General features: G+C 41.5%; 1 protein-coding gene across 1 annotated transcript; it reads left to right on the forward strand.

Annotated features, from left to right (window-relative positions):
• Positions 1-8,842: 8,842 nt before the first annotated feature.
• Positions 8,843-9,862, forward strand: LOC142185478 (olfactory receptor 6F1-like). The gene has a single exon (XM_075260909.1). It carries the CDS (start codon positions 8,843-8,845, stop codon positions 9,860-9,862), a length of 1,020 nt encoding a protein of 339 aa, XP_075117010.1.
• The last annotated feature ends 7,806 nt before the right edge of the window (positions 9,863-17,668 follow it).

Consider the following 17,668-nt stretch of genomic DNA (forward strand, 5'->3'; position numbering starts at 1 on the left):
GTACAATTTGTCCCATAAACTCATATGGCTCTTAGAACAACCCCCTTCCATATAGTTATAATAGGGGCAGAAAGTGTAGAGGAAACCTCTACGAAATCACATTGAAAACTCTGTGGAAAAAAAATAAGATGCGTTTACGACGCATTTTGTCCACGCTGTTTTTTTTGCTGAGCTTCACTGCTGTCCATCCTTAACCACTTCCGGACCGCCCATAGACTATATACGTCCGGGAAGTGGTTGCCTTGTTCTAACAGGACGTTCCGGTACGTCCAGTCAGAACACAGCAGCTGCACGGAGATCGTGCAGCTGCTTTCAATGGGAGCCGACTATAACGTCAGCCGGAGCTCCCAGAGAGAAGACAGGGAAGATTTATTACCTCCCCTGCCATCTCGATTGCTGTGTATACAGCGCTCAATGAGCACTGTATTCACAGCTATGGACGCTGTCATAATTCAGCCACCCTCTGACCCGGCGGACACGTGATACACCGGGAGCAGAGTCTTACCAGAGCTGCTGGGTCCTACAGGACCCCAGATCAGCTCAGTAAGCTGTGTATACAGCGTGCAGGAGGCTGGATTTCTCCTGCAACTGAGGCTAAATGTAGCAGCCCCAATTATAGGAGAAATCAGCCTCAAGTACAAAAAAATAAGTGATCAGATATCCCCAAAGGTCTCTTATCACCTTATGGGGACACAATCTGGATAAAAAATAACATAAAAATATAATTAAAAAGTTTTTTAAAAAAATGTAAATAAAATAATAATAAATAAATAAATAAATAATACGCTAATAAAACGCTGTTATTAAAGGTTATAGCCCCACCCCCGACAACACTATACAAAATAAAAATTACCATAACGGAGAGGAAAAACTGTATTATAAAGTTTTTCAGTGACACTTTGTGTTATTAAATAAAAAATAATAATAATAAATTGAAAACCAGACACAATTTCCCTCCTATTTTGTTTATATTTTCCTGGATATAAAAAAAAGTAAAGCACATTCGAAAATAAAAATAACATAAAAATAAAGCTCTATGTGTCCCCGAAAAAAGACGCAAAAATTAGTTGACTGAGACATACGAGAAAAATTTTACAGACCTCAAAACTGCACATACAAAATAAACCTAAAATGTGTCTGGTCCTGGACCACAAATTGGCCCGGTACTGAAGTGGTTAATCTCTTCTTATAATGGACGTAAAAAATATTAATAGTACAAATATTGCTAGAAAATCAAAAGTTGTTAAAAAGTTTAGTTACCTTTTTAAGACTTAAAACAAAATGAACAACATCAAGTAATAAAAGTTACAATAGACTGTAATGGAAGTTTTGTTACCTTTCACCTGTCCAATAGTTTTCTTTCAATTTATTTAGGCAGGTTCTGTTTCTTCCAGGTCTTCTGGCCACCAGTTTCTTCCCAATATAGCTGACATTTACTGGACTGACACAAACCTTGTTGCCAATTTCTTTACAAATTCTTGCAGCAAAATTTGACAGTTTTAGAGTAAATTCGGTTACAACTGTCTGGTTATTCTGATCTGAGTTTCTCACTATGTCAATCTACAAAAACAAACATAAATTCCAACAATTATGGGGGGCATAGTTACATAGTATCTTATGTAGTTTCTTAGTGTGTAAAAAAACCCCACAATATCAAATCAGCTGCACAGATATATACTGGTAGGTCTGGTTAGGTGTATATATATATATATATATATATATATATATATATATATATATATATATATATATATATATATATATATATATATATATATATATATATATATATATATATATATATAGTATAAAGCAAGAGCAAGGACAAATGTTTAGCAAGGTCAGGGACACAATAGCCAGAAAACATGTGTGGGCTGATGACTTGTCTATAGGAAGTCCAGAACCCACCCCAGGCTTGATTGGTAGACAGGTTGTCAATCACAAAGCACACAAAATTAACCCTAACCGTGCCAACACAAAATGACAAGAGTCCACAAGCAGGTGGACACACCTCCTGTAATATATAATGTGGCCAGAGGATGACGCAGAAGTTTGAATGGGTGCGGATGTAACATATACATCATTAAATGCTAAATCCTTTATGACTGATAACCTTTAATGTCTTGTATATTATTGGTAAATGTAGATATTTTTTGGAATGTTGTCCTAGTAAATGGCTTCACTATCGCTTGACATAGGACGTTCCATAGTTCTTATGGAAGAGAGTCATTTTTAAATCAATTAAAAATGTAAGTGACATATACAGTAAACCTGTGAGAACTCACCATGCCTGGTCTCATTGACCAGATATCTGCTGCATCTCAGAAGAGTTTCAATAAGAGAAGATGGAGACTCATTGTCTGGCTTTTAAATATGTTTTTTGAACCTTTTCTTTTTTCCCATCTTAGCATTTTAATTAATCCCAGGACTGAATGAGAAATTAGGGAATACACAATCATCTGGCCCTATGATACTCTAAAGATTAGGGAAATTAAACCTTAGAGGAACGACATCAATTTTAATACTGTGTCATTATTTATTGTGGTGTGGACCATCACCTGTCCAACTGGATCCTAGACTACCTGACAAACCGCCCTCAGTATGTGAGAGCCCGGGACTGTGTGTTTGACACTGTGATCTGTAGTACGGGGGCACCACAAGGTACAGTTCTTGCCCCATTTCTCTTCACACTGTACACTGCTGACTTTAGGCACAACTCATCCAGCTGTTACTTACAGAAGTACTCCGATGACTCTGCTATAGTAGGCCTTATCACAGATGGCAACGATAGGGAATACAGAGACTTAAAACGGGATTTTGTTGAATGGTGCCAGCAGAACCACCTCAGGATTAATGCTGGGAAGACCAAGGAGATGGTGGTGGACTTTAGTAAACGGAGAAGTGCTCCGACCCCGGTGGAGATCCAAAGATAGTCAGGACCTATAAGTATCTGGGTGTGCTCCTCAACAATAAACTAGACTGGGCTGATCACCTGGAGGCGCTGCACAGAAAGGATCACAGCAGACTCTACCTGCTCAGGAGGCTGAGGGCCTTCGGAGTCCAGGGGCCACTTCTTAGGGCCTTCTTCAACTCTGTGGTTGCTTCAGCCATCTTTTTCGGTGTGGCCTGCTGGGGGAGCAGTATATCAACCAGGGACAGCAATAGACTTGACAGGCTGATCAGAAGGGCCAGCTCTGTCCTGGGGAGCCCCCTGGACCCAATACAGGTGGTGGGTGACAGAAGGATACTGTCCGTGGTGACCTCCATGCGGGAGAACAAATCCCACCCCATGTATGGGACCGTGATGGGACTTAGCAGCACTGTAAGTGACCGTCTGCTCCACCCCAAGTGTGAGAAGGAGCTATCGCAAGTCCTTCCTTCCAACCGCGACCAGGCTGTATAATCTACATCAGACCAAGCGAAGATCACTCCGCACAGAGAACTAATGACCATGAAGTCTTCCTTCTTTCTTCTGTTCCTTAGCTGCTATGGACTCCTAGTATATCTTCCCTTCTCAGCATATGTGTTTCTACGTCTGTAATATATTACTGTGTATTATCCTGTATCTGTATTACTATGCTGCTGTAACATACTGAAATTTCCTCACTGTGGGACTATTAAAGGATTATCTTATCTTAACAACAACTAGGCCTAAATACTAAATCAATGTGTGAATAACTCAGTACACCTTTACTTCTTCCATAGAAATTAATAGAGCAATAATCAGTCAGTAGCAAATGTGATTACCTATCTGAGGATAGGCAGGGTAGAAGAGTAGGCTTCTTTCTATCACCACAATGCACTTTTTAGGTGATTCCCCCAGGACCATTGCTCTCCTTTCCTCCTCTTTTGAGACCACAGTATCTGACTTATTCACCCTCTCTCCCAGTTCACCCTACCCCTGGTTCACCTGGTTCACCTGGTTCACTTTACCAGTTCTTAGATCACTTTGCTTCATGGATTGTCAATTTCCTATTCTATCCAAATTCCTACCCTCATTATGGGTGATTTATCTCGCCTTCTATCACTAACTCCCCTCTTAGTCTCTCACAGCTTACTACTACTCCCACACATAAAGATGGTAATTTCTTTGATCTGGTCTTCTTACGGCTTTGTTCTATGTCTGACTTTATTCGTTTTCCTACTATTTTCCAATCTCAACCTTCTTTCCTTTACTATCAAAGGCTCTTCTCCTTTGACAAACACACCACGTGTACAAGAATCTACGTGCTGTAAACACACAGCACCTCTCAGACACCCTACAGTCATTACTGTTTCTCATCTCTTCTCTCTTTGTCTTGAACTGGCCACCAAACACTACCATGAGACTCTCAAAATTATCCTGGATAAAGCATCCTTGGCTGTCTGAAACTCCCAGCACAGACACGGGTAACCTTGGCACACTCCTCAAAGACATTTTCTTCAGCAATGCTCAAGATGTGCTTAACGTCTGAGGAGAAAGCCTACGACCCCACTCTTCACCTCACCAAACAAGCCTACTTCACCACTCTCATCACTTTTCTTTCCAATAACCCAAAATGACTCTTTCACACCTTCCTCTCACTCTTTACCCTGAAATGGGAGGTACCTGTCACAGACCTTAGTGTTCAAGACATCACCACGTACTTCAAAGACAATATAGACAACCACCATCATGAAACAACCCAATCTCCAAGCAGAATCAGTCCCCTTCCCTCCATTGCTCCTCATTGTGATCTCTCAGTAGCAGAATGTCATCCCTGAGCTCCTTTCTTCTTCTTGCCCTACTACTTGAACAAGTGATCCTAACGCGTCCCACCTCCTTCGGTCCCCTGCTGTTACACCTTACTAAAAATTTTAACCTCTCTATTTTGGAATCTTTCCTTCCTCCTTCAAACATGCTGTCATAACTCCTTTACTGAGAAAACCCTCCCTGCACCCATCCGGTGCTGCTAACTATTCACCCGTCTCTAAGTTCCCCTTCATCTGTAAACTCCTGGAACGCTTGGTCTATTTCTGCCTAATTCACTATCTCTCTGCTAACTTTCTTCTGGACCCCTTTCAGTCGGGTTTTCCTGCATCATTCTTGTACAGAAATGGCCCTTACAAAAGTCTCCGACAATCTCCTGACAATTAAAGGGAAGTAATCATTACTTCTGGATCTCAGAGTAGCATTTAACATTGTAGACCACCACCTCACTAAGCTCTACTCTATTGACCTCAGGGACACTACAATCTTTTGGTTTTCTTACTACCTTTTTGACCTCTCAGTTAGTGTATCATTGGCTGGTGTGATCTCTTCTCTTCTTGCCTTTGCTTTTGGGGTTCCTCAGGGTTAGTTCTAGGCCTCCTCCTCTTCTCTCAACAGAGTGCCTATTGGACAAACCATCAGCAGATTTTACTTCAATACCATCTTTAGGCTGATGACACCCATCTATATACCTTTTCCCATGACACCACCCCTGCACTATTACAGAACACCAGTGACTGTCTCTCTGCTGTCTCTAACATCATCTCTTTATCTTTAACTGAATCTTTCAAAAACTGAACTTCTGGTATTCCCTCCATTTACTAACTGATCTAACCTTGGTATCTCCATTTCTACCTGTGGCCTTACTATTACACCGAAGCAGTACCCTGTTGTCTTGGGGTTGTACTTGACTTGGATCTCACCTTTGCTCCACATATTTAGACACTTGCACGCTGTTGTCACTTATACCTCAAAAACATCTCTAGAATTCACCCTTTTCTCATAGTGGAAACAACCTTGACTATTGCAATTCTCTTCTTATTGGCTTTTCTCTTATTTAACGTTTTCTTCTAGAGTTTTTCCTACATGCGGCTGTCAGACTCATCTTTCTGCATCTACTGTGGGTTAGTCACTGGTTTCTCATCCACCACAAGATACAATATAAAATAATCACACTCACCCACAAATCTGTCATGACCTGATTATTTGTTTATATTGGTGTGTGTTTTTGTTGGGGTTTTGATCTGGTAGTCTGGGGTCTTGTGGTGTTTTTCTTGCCATTTGGCCATCTTCTTGGACATTTGGTATCAGCCTTTTGAGTATACCTGAGGTTCTATGGATCGAACCTCAGGTGTGGGCCATTATCATTATCCTATGGGATTATCCTGGGGCCTTTATTAGGAGGAGGGCTGGCTTTCCCAGTTGCCGGTTTTCGTGGTTACCACCTAGAACTCTTGGCTCTGGGAAGAATATTGTTTGATAGGTTTGTAACTGACTAGGAAGTGGTGTGAGTGTTTCTTTGTGTTTGAGTCTGGATTGTCCCTCCACACTTCCACTCTACCCTGTCCTTCAGTTCTGTTTGCCTGACACTATCTAGTTATTTGTGAGGTTCTGGGTTCCAGTTTGTTTTGCCCAGTCTTGTGTTAACCCTTTCCTCACCTCTCCACTGTTCCTCTCCTCATTCTCTTGTTACGTATTGTGTTGTGCTGCATGTCTGTTGTCCAACACATCCCATCCTGTTTGTTGTCTGCAGCTGCACCTTGGTTTCTGCAGGGGTGACCACCTTAGCATCCCCAGTCCCTAGTTCTTTTGTAGCTCTTGCCCCATTTGTCGGCTAGGCCTTTGTGTGAGAGATCCAGGAGTTGTCGGGGCCAAGGCTAGCTTGGGAACAGCTGACCAACTCCTGCAGGCAGGGCCTAGCTAGCCGCCGTAGTGTCAGGGATAGTCTCCTTCCCCTGTTTCCTTTAGCGGTGCAGTCTGCAGTCCAGATTCTTGGTCTGGGTATAGACACGAACGTAACAAAATCCATCCATAAGACTGCACCCCCTACATCTCCTCCCTAGTCACAGTTTACCTTCAGAACTGTCCTCTCAGTTCTACAAATGACCTTAGATTTGCATCCTCTGTTCCCCGAACAGCCCACTCCTGTCTCCAAGACTTTTCTTGAGCTTCACTGGTTTTCTGGAATGTTTTACACCAGACAATCAGATTAATACCTGTACAATGTACTGGAAAGCTGGAAACAAATTCTGAATGGGGTGGAATTGGAGAAAAAAAAGCATTTGTGTGACTTTATGGGCTTCTTTTTTATGGCATTCATTGTGCAGCCAAAATTACATTTGAATGACAATGTTACCTGTATTTTATGTTTCGGTACGATTCAAGGGATATCCCCTTAAAAAATCCAAAGCTTTGCAAAAAAGAACATTTCTCTTGTAGTCGTCCTATTCTGAGACACAACTTTTTTATATTTCCATGTAAGGGGATGTTTAGGTAATATTTTTTAGCAGGACCTGGTGTACTTTTCGTTATACCATTGTGGGGAATGTCTATGGTTTTGATCACCTTTTATTCAAATTATTATGGAAGGTGTAACTGCAAATAACGTCGGTTCGGCACTTGTGATTTTTTTTCTCCGCTTTTTTGTTTTGCTCTTAACATTTCCATACCCTGGGGATTATCTGTATTCCCTGTCCCAATCTTACTTGTAGAATCAATTAGAGATAGTAATTTACTGTAACACTTAAATTAATACTAGGGGACCGATAGATTACGTATATAAAGAAAGTCGCCTACTTTTCCCCTCAGAACCCATCAGATAAATATGCATCTTTTTATTGCTTTGGATAAGTGAGCAAAAGTGCCGTAATGCTTGTACAATGTATAAGATTCTGTTATACGTTTCCTATGTATATTTATACAGGGCGCACTGAGTTTCGTTGATGTAATGAATTCATTTATTTCTACAATTTATTTGTAGTTCTGGGCAGTACATGTGAGTTCTTCTTTAGTATCTGAACAGGAGCCTGGTAAAATCTTCTCCTTGAGGATAACTGTAGACCTTCCTGGTAAGACCATAATATCCAAGGACCAAATTGTAATGAAACGTACAAACATTGACTATTCTCTGTTATCTATAAACTTTTATTAACAGTACTGACTTAGATTTATGTAATCTATGAAATTAAGTTCTGAATCTTGGCTAGTCCTCTTTTGTTAGAATTATTCCTAAAACAATATCCACTACTGAGACCCCTAATACAGTATCTAAACCAAAACCAGGAGTGGAAACCAATGATTTCCCATTCAGGTTGTTTTTTTTCAGCCAATCTTCATTCCAGTTAATGGATGGAGATTAGGAATGAAGCAATTTTGTTTATGAAGGTTAGCTTTCCGACAAGGAGAGCCAGGCTTCTAGCACCACTGGTGGAAAAGCAGTTACCCTAGTAGTCCATGTCTAACCCTTTAACCAGACAGTGTACTGTGTAAGCCAAACTCTCCGCAGTAGATTGTTAGTACTGGTTAGCTGGGTATGAGCCTTCTAATGTGGGTCTGGGGCTACTGTTTCTCCATACAGAGAGTGCCAAGTAGACGTGAGGAGTCTTATAAGTCATGCACTCTTCATTTGGAGAACATGTATGTAAATGATCTTTCCACCTTCCATCCAAACAAGAAAGGAAGGCTGTGCCCCTAGCACCTGATGGATGGCAGTAATCCTTTAAGTAGTGGTTTAAGACCCCATACACCCGGCCAAGTGTACATCCAATGTGGGTCTGAGTTTGCAGCAGGATGCACTTGGATGACACTTGGAGTGACATCCTAATGTCATCCTAGGGAATTCCATTATACACTTAGCTCTATTGGGCCTTCTGATTTGTTCTGTTCCGATGTCAAGGAGCAGAATAGGACCTGTTCTATTTTCATCGGAATGGAACGGATCATGGGATGCCCCCTCGGATGATGTACACAGACACAGCTTTTCTACACAGAGCTAATCTCTGTACCTTTTTCCCAGATGAGCATTGCATGGCTCAAAAGGCCTCTCAACAATATACTCTACAATTAACCTACTCTAATTAATTAATTAATATACTCTTTATGGCCACCTGAACAATGTTTAGTCTCAACAAACTCTTCAGTTTCTCTTACTTTCTTCAGATGAAGGTTTTGACCATAAAAAGCTACAACCAGACCATTGTTTCTCGGTTTCTTCTTGTGGGATTTTCATCGTTGAGCGAGGCAGGGTCTTGTTTTTTTGTTCTCATTTGCATCATTTATATTTCATCCATAACAGCCAATGCCTTAATTATCATCATTGTTAAAAGTGAACAATGTCTACACAAGCCCATGTACTTCTTCATTGGAGGACTCTCATTCCTAGAGATCTGGTACCCTACAGTCACTGTTCCCCGATTGCTATGGGCTTTGCTAACTAAAGAAGACTCTATTTCTCCAGCTGGTTGCTTAATTCAGTTCTTCTTCCATTTTTCATTTGGTGCTACAGAAAACTTTCTTCTGACTGTTATGGCCATTGACCGCTTTGTGGCTATCTGCAATCCTCTACACTATTTAAGGATTATGAACCAAAGTACTTGTACTACTTTACATCTGGGTTCTTGGATCTGTGGCTTCATAGTTGTCATTATCCCTTGTTTACAGATCTCACAACTTTCGTTCTGTGCCGGAAATAAGATAGATCACTATTATTGTGACTTTGCCCCATTGATCAGGTTATCCTGCACCGAAACATCACGTATTCAGAGGATGGTCTTTGTCTCATCTTGTTTTGTAATACTAGGATGCTTCATGGCCATTGTTGTGTCCTATATTTGTATTATTAGGGCAACGATGAGCTTTTCAACTTCTTTAGGGAGACAAAAGACATTTTCTACTTGTGCATCCCATCTAGTTGTTGTGATCGTCTTCTATGCTACGACCATTTTTATGTTTGTTCGACCAACTACTGGTGACTTTTTACATGTGAATAAGATCATTTCTGTCATCCCATCCATTGTTACTCCATTACTAAATCCTATCATCTATACTCTGAGGAACAGTGAAGTAAAACAAGCTATAAAGAAAAATGTCCAAGCCTTGAAATTGAAAGCAAGAACAAATTTTACAAGCTTGTAATGCTAAGAACAGGTATTATAAGGATTGTTTCCTCTTACTAGAGGGTACTACTGTACTTAGCGAGAGTGCCATGTAGATGTAAGGAGTAGTTTTACTAGAGATAGGTGAACCTCATGAGATCCATCTCACAAATATTTGTGAGGTTCAACTATCAGCTTTTGTGAGACCAAATAGGGTCTGAAGAGACCCCAGACTATAATAATTAGAAGCCCAAGGGAGGTCATACTTACCTTCCCTCAACCTCTGGACTCCAACATGGCATCCGGTGCTCTTTTCCAGGTGTCTTCCAGCCTTTTTTGGACTACTAGGTGACATAAGCTACCCTGGGGGACCAATAAGTCAACATGGGGCATGTTGACTTCATGACAATTTGAGACAGGTATATAATAATGCAGTCAATGGAAAACTCCAACACTCTCAGGTTTGGCCAAATTAGAGATTTTAGGAAAATCCATAATAAACTGCAATTGTTCTGAACTGGTTCCCTTATCTTTAAGGGCGGGTTCACACCAGCGTCCGATCTACATTTTGCAGGTTTCCATTTCCTACCCGAGAAACTGGACAGGAGACGGAAATCGGCAGGCAGTTTTCAAACCCATTCAAACGAATGGGTTTTCAAAGTGTCTGCCGGGAAGCGCCCATGAGCGTCTTCTGCTTTTCGCGGTGAAACCGTTTGTTTTTTTTACCGAACACAAAGTTGGACATGCAGGACTTTGTGTTCGCTTTGAAAAAAAAAATGGTTTCGCTGCAGAGAGCAGAAGACGCTCATAGGCGCTCACTGGCGGACACTCAATGCCGGGTTTCCGTCTCCTGTCGGCAAAAGACAGAACCTCAAAACAGAGATCAGGCGCTGGTATGAACCCGCCCTAACTATGGGTATGCAAATTAAATATTTTTCCCCAAAAATAAGGCTAGGTATCTACCATCACCTGTTGCAATGTAGCAATCCCATATTGTTCATGCCCTTTGAACAGGCCTTGAAACATGACTAGGAAGTCAGCCAAAGCAAGCCCTTGTCCGCACACAGCTGTCTCAGGGTGAATGTCCTTTCTATAGAACAGATTCCATTTAGCTTCAGCTATTCTATTAAGATTTTCACGAACAAGCAGTTATGTCTCAACAAGACTAGATAAACATCCAAGCCACAAGTTCTTTCTATATGGCATCAATCTGGAGTGCAAATCTTTAAGTACATGCTTACATAGCAAGATGGCAAGAACAGAAGTTTCGCACAACGTTAGATATTCTCTTACGTCCGAAAGTGATAAGATCTCTTTGTACGATATGAACTCAAGTAAAACAAAGATGAAAAATAAAGGAAAGTGAACAAGAGGAAATAATAGGAGAGTGTTTTTTGTCTTACCGTATAGGGTCCTATTTCTACCCTAAGAATTGAGACCTGGCCAATAAATGCCCCCGGGCTCCCAGATTTCTTGCACAGTAGTCAGTACTTGACTCCAAGAAGGATTTTCTATCTGTTTCCTACATAATATTATAAGCAGTTATACTTAAGTGAGGAAACGATAGAACAGCCTGGCAGATCTTTAGCCCATCTCCTTTGGTGGAACATTCTAATGTAGGAATTGTCCTTTATTTATTCATTTCTCTTACTTAAATAGCGCTTCATATTCCGCAGCACTTTACAGGCATTGTCAGTCACTGTCCCATATAGGTCTCTAATAATAATCTACATTCCCTATCAGTATGTCTTATGGAATGTGGAAGGAAACTGGAGGAAACCCACGCAAACATGGGGAGAACTTACTAACTCCTTGCAGATGTCATCTTTGGTTGGATTCGAACCTAGGAAAGACTTTGTATAAATGCATAATACAGGTGATTGTAACAGGTTGCACACGGGTCTCAGTTGTTCTGGTCTGCTAGGAACACGAATTACAAAGAGTCAGAGAGCTAAAACAGCAGTTATCTGTGGCAGTGGCGGATCCAGGGTTTGTGGGGCCCTGGGCAATTGACTTTGGCGGGGCCCTACTTACTGGGGGTCTCACACTTCTAACCTGTACTTCCCAACTGTTGAAGACTAGAAAGAGGGAACAAAATGTGCGGCGCGCGCAGCGCGCCGCAGCAAATTAGGCCCCGCCCACTTTTATGTTGACTCCACCCATTCTCATTCAATTTTCATGTGATTCCACACAGTATAATCCTCCTACAGTCACCCGTAAATTATATCTCCCCCCCATTTTCATATACACCCTTCATCTACCCCTAGTTTCATGTCCCCCCCTCTATCTCTGTCCCCAGTTTCATGCCATTCTCCCCCTTTATCTGCCCACAGTTTCATTTCCCCCCCGTCTCTGCCCCAGTGTCATGCCGTTCTCCCCCCTTCATCTGCCCCAGTGTCATGCCGTTCTCCCCCCTTCATCTGCCCCAGTGTCATGCTGTTCTCCCCCCCTCCATCTGCCCCAGTGTCATGCCGTTCTCCCCCTCCATCTGCCCCAGTGTCATGCCGTTCTCCCCCTCCATCTGCCCCAGTGTCATGCTGTTCTCCCCCCCTCCATCTGCCCCAGTGTCATGCAGTTCTCCCCCTTCATCTGCCCCAGTGTCATGCCGTTCTCCCCCCTTCATCTGCCCCAATGTCATGCCATTCCCCCCTTCATCTGCCCCAGTGTCATGCCGTTCTCCCCCTCCATCTGCCCCAGTGTCATGCTGTTCTCCCCCCCTCCATCTGCCCCAGTGTCATGCTGTTCTCCCCCTCCATCTGCCCCAGTGTCATGCCGTTCTCACGTTCTCACACACACACACACTCACCATTCCTCGTTCCCTCGCAGCTCTCTCCCTCATACACATATTGTAGCCGCGATGTGATGACGTCATCACATCGCGGCTACAAATGCCGCAGCTCAGCGTTAAAGCAGGAGCTGAGCTGTGACAGCTCCGGCTTTAAACGCCTATGTATTCAGCTCATCGGTGTCCTACTGCCGATGAGCTGAAATACATAGGCGTTTAAAGCAGGAGCTGTCAGCTCCTGCTTTAACGCTGAGCTCAGTTGGAGTCGGGACATGCCGACCGGGACCATTTTGTTAGGTCCCGGCCGCGCCGCGGGGCCCCGCTAAGCGCGGGGCTCCGGGCGGTTGCCCGGCTCGCCCGGCCCTGGATCCGCCCCTGATCTGTGGAAACCAATGGACTCATTACCATAATGGTGTCTGCCGGGGGTCCGATGGGTGTCTGTCCTTTTTATACAGAAATCAGCGGACAGAAATGATTTTGACAATTTCTATGACGGAGTAAGGGTGCATGCACACTACGTAACGCCGGGCGTGTATGAGAGCCGTACACGCCGGCGTTACAGCAGGGCTGCCGAACACTTCCCATTCACTTCAATGGGAGCGCTCGTAAACGCCGCTGTTACGAGCGCTCCCATTGAAGTGAATGGGAAGTGTTCGGCAGTCTGCCGTAATGCCGGCGTGTACGGCTCTCATACACGCCCAGCGTTACGTAGTGTGAATTCACCCTAAGGGCCCCTTCACACGGAGTAAACGTGCGTGTATTTTGGCAAAATACACGTGTAAAAATACACGTGTAAAAATCAGACTCCTATTGACTTCAATGGCATTTTTTTTACACGTGTACAAAAACACGTCAAAATACATGTGTAAAATGTCATTGAAGTCAATGGGAGTCTTATTTTTACACGTGTATTTTTACACGTGTATTTTGCCAAAATACACGCACGTTTACTCCGTGTGAAGGGGCCCTAAGTCTTCTGTCTGTTATAGTGATAAATGCCTCTTTCTGCACTTATTAAGGTGTTTCCCTGATCCCACACCCTCTGCTAAAAAAAACTTCAATTATGAAAATCCTTGCTCTATCCATCTCGCGATAGACTACAGGTCAGATGATTGACTCATGTCTATAGAAGTCTATGGAGAGCTGAAAAGATGTGCACAGCTTTATATATTGATATGGGTATGTTCATGCAGAATTTTTTGCAGGCAGATTTTGACATGGAATCCGCCTCAAAATCTGCCTACAAAAAAGGCTCCCATTCATTTCAATGGGAGGCGCTTTTTTTCCCTAGCTAGCAATTTTTTTCAGCTAGTGGTAAAAGAAGCGACATGCCCTATTTTCCCGTGGATTCTGTGGCTGAGTCAGCCACAGCGTCCATGGCTCGAGACTCACTCCCGATTAGTCCCATTCATTTGGGCCTAATCAGGAGCGGGATACTGCTGCACTGCAACGATGATTTGTTGCTGCCTATCTTATATTGTAATATGGACGCATTATGCCTGTCTGAATTTGGCCATAGTTGCAAGGCCTGTTTAAAGGTCAGACGTTGACGTCTAGGGTAGTTACCTATCAATAGTAGAGTCACAGCTTTCTTTATTTTTAAGACGAGGGCTCATTTGGAACCTTTATTATTTTAATCCAAAGAAAAATACAAAGTATTGAGTTAAATTCATCAAAATGTTTCAACCTTACACCATGGGATTTGCAGGTAGGCTCTGGTGTTTTCCACCTTCTATGGCCAACAGGGAACGACTATGTTTTGATCCTGATGCCATGTATTAGCAGAGGACCATTTTACAGAATGAATGAGATCTCTTGTGGCCAAACCAGCTGCAGCCATGCAAACTACAGACTGAAAGCTTTACATTGAAGTTTTCAATTCTATAATACATATACCACAAAATAATTGATTTGGCCATACTATACTTTGTAAAGCTACCAAATGTACATGCAAAATATCATGAAATAGGCAATTCCCAGAAATATTTTTCATATAACCATCTCTCTGCCGGGTGCATATTGTTAGACAATTACACCAATTTTGTAATGACCATTTTAGAACACATTGACCCAGATTTAATATTGTGTTTACAACTAGACACATGTAATTGTGGGGCATCTTTGGCACAATGGGGCACGTACAGGCGGTGCTAAAATATTTAAACTTGCTGGACATGTGGGTGTGGTTTTTTCAGAAAAGGGGGCGTGGTTTACATGTGCCGCTAAGTAAAAGTCTGGCTCAAAATAAGCCAAATTCTTGTGAATTTTTAGACTGCCTTGTCTAAGTTTACACTAATAGATAGGCTAACTATTGTTACATCATGGCCACTTATTTCAAGGTACTTCTTTACGCAGCCATTTTTTGACAGTGCTTCCCATCAAAAAATAGAACATGTCTTATTTTGGTCTGTTTTTATTTATTAAACATTCAGTAGTTCCCAATTATGGTTAGAATTCGTTAAATCCAACTCGCAGAACAATAGATATAGGAACAAGGAAAATTCACTGCACCAACAACCACTTCATAATCCAAAATCTCCAGTAGGTGTTGGGAGTTCATATATCAATCACAGAAGAACATACAGTCAGGCGTAACTGTATGGGGCGCTTAGATAACAGTTGTCTCTGGGAGGGGCACTAAAGGTCCCTCTGAAACATAAAATAAACCAGCATACTAAATGGTACAAGATAGGTAGGGAGCATTACAAATTTTGTATTGAGACTCGGGAACTTCAAGTTAAGCCTCTGGTTAAAGGGAGCCTGTCATGAATTGTTAGTATTCCTACTAATTCCAATTTTGACTTATATCTGATAGGCTGTGCTAGAACTGGCTTGTAATGACATATCACAGCCCATGGAATACGCCTTGTAGGGTATGTTCATGGACCGGACTGCCAAACTTTTCCTCATTGCTCTATGCCTAAGTATCTATTCACCAGTAATTTCTACACGCACATTCTATGTTTTACTGTATGTTCACTTTTTATATTTTTTTTTGGCACATCTTTACAATATTATTAGTAGCATGACTGCATAGTTATAGTGTAGGGACCTAACAACCTATGGTAGATTCCCTTTAAATTGTTAAATTATAAGTCAAAAATGTGGTTGGAAAAAAAAAAATCATCATGGCCATCTTTTTCAATGTCCATGAGTTTGGTTCAAATGGTGGTACAACATACCTATTTAGATATTATACTTTTTGACCACTTTTTGAATCTCCCAGGTCTTTTCTTAGGATCAAGCTGTCCAAATTTTTACTCCATGTCTCGAATGTAATTGCACAAGTGAGTTGTACAAGGGGAATACTACTGAACAAATCTCTGTTTTATTTTTATCCTGATATTTGCTTTTGCAGCATCTTCTTGTCACTTAAAGGGTGTCTATCACTGGGAAAAGTCATTTTTAACTAATCACATCCTTGCATAGGCTTTAGAAAGGCTATTCCACACCTACCTTTAGTATGTAGATTGCCTGAGTGGTTTCTGAATAAGTCAGTTTGTATTCATATGCTAATTAGTTTCCAGCCAGCACAGGAAGTTCACAGCAGCACTGTCTCATTATCTCCTATGTGTGTGTGCAAACAGGAAGTTGAGTCGTCATAATCATCAGCAGCAGCTTGTGCATAGCAAACAATAGCAAAGGGGGTGCATGATGCATCGTGCACCAGTCTAATTAGCATATGAATAAAAACGGATTTATTCAAAAACCACTGAGGCAATTTACATACTAAAGGTAGGTGTGGAATAGACTTTCTAAAGGCTATGCAAGGATGTGATTAGTTAAAAATGACTTTCCCCAATGATAGAGACCCTTTAAAAAACACTCTAGTAAACCATTTTTGTTCCTGTTTGAAAATGATTATGGGTAGCATATAATGTTATTGAATATCTTACTGATAAGTTTATTGTGAAGTTATGTGGTCTCTTCCAGAGCACTGATCTCACATCTGCTACTCCTCTTACTCAGTCTGACTCCCTGTATTGATAATTTGACCTTCTGGTCTAACTGTTTCGTCGCCTTGTCCAGTTGGTGCAGCTTATAAGAAAGGAGCATTACTTAAAGAAAAAGGGGTGAGGCTAAACATGTGACACCATGTGCCCTGCCGAAATGTTGATCCATTTTTGGGAGAAACTGAGCCAACTAGTAGGTGTTGTAAAGTTAGACAATCTAAAAATACACCAGAGGATGTCAGTGCTCCAGAGGAGAGCACATACCTTCCAAATAAAGCTAGTTTATTCAGTATCAATAAACTACACATATGCTAAATTGTTTAATAATGTTACCTAAATAAGAACTCCAGTCATCACTAAACTTTACCTTAATGATATCCGTAAAGGATAGAATTGATGGAAGGGCTTTCTGTAGAACGAAGTGCCATTGCAAACCAACTGATGACAGATGACTTTATACAAATGATAAAGCATATATACAGTAAATTACATCATTAGAGCATAAAAATATTACAGAAATTAAATTATTCCATTTGAAATCTTTTACATACAAGACATAGATAGTAGTAATTGAAAATATACTTTTACAAAAATACTACAGATATGCGCTTCACTCCGTAGAAGGTGGCTCAGTGGTAAGCAGCACTGTCGCCAACGTGGCCTTAGTAATGTCAAAATGACAGCAGAAGATATGGCTATGGGTAAATGGATGGTACAGCCTGTTTAATTTGGGTAGAACATGCTCCAATTTTTTGTAAAGTTTTGGTAACTAAAGACTTAAAATAAACAGACAGGAAATATTTTAGGAGGTTTTGTCTAGTTTGGACAACGCTATTTTGGTTTGCGGATCCACCCTGACCCATACTGCTTAGAGTCCTCTCAATGAACTGTTGCTAGAAAATCCACAAAAAGAACATGGATACCTCCAACATTACATCCCATCAATTGATCACGTAGCGATTGAGGAGTCTTGTAAGTCTTTGTGCCATAACACAAGGTGTTTTCCTAGAAACCTTGAAAATGGTGCACACATTTTCACGACCTAGTGAAATAGTCTGAAAAAAAAAATTGGCAACATTTTGTCAAGTTGAAGAAAACTTCAACTGGA

Source organism: Leptodactylus fuscus, chromosome 11 (genome assembly GCF_031893055.1).
Source record: "Leptodactylus fuscus isolate aLepFus1 chromosome 11, aLepFus1.hap2, whole genome shotgun sequence".
Classification (NCBI taxonomy): domain Eukaryota; kingdom Metazoa; phylum Chordata; class Amphibia; order Anura; family Leptodactylidae; genus Leptodactylus; species Leptodactylus fuscus.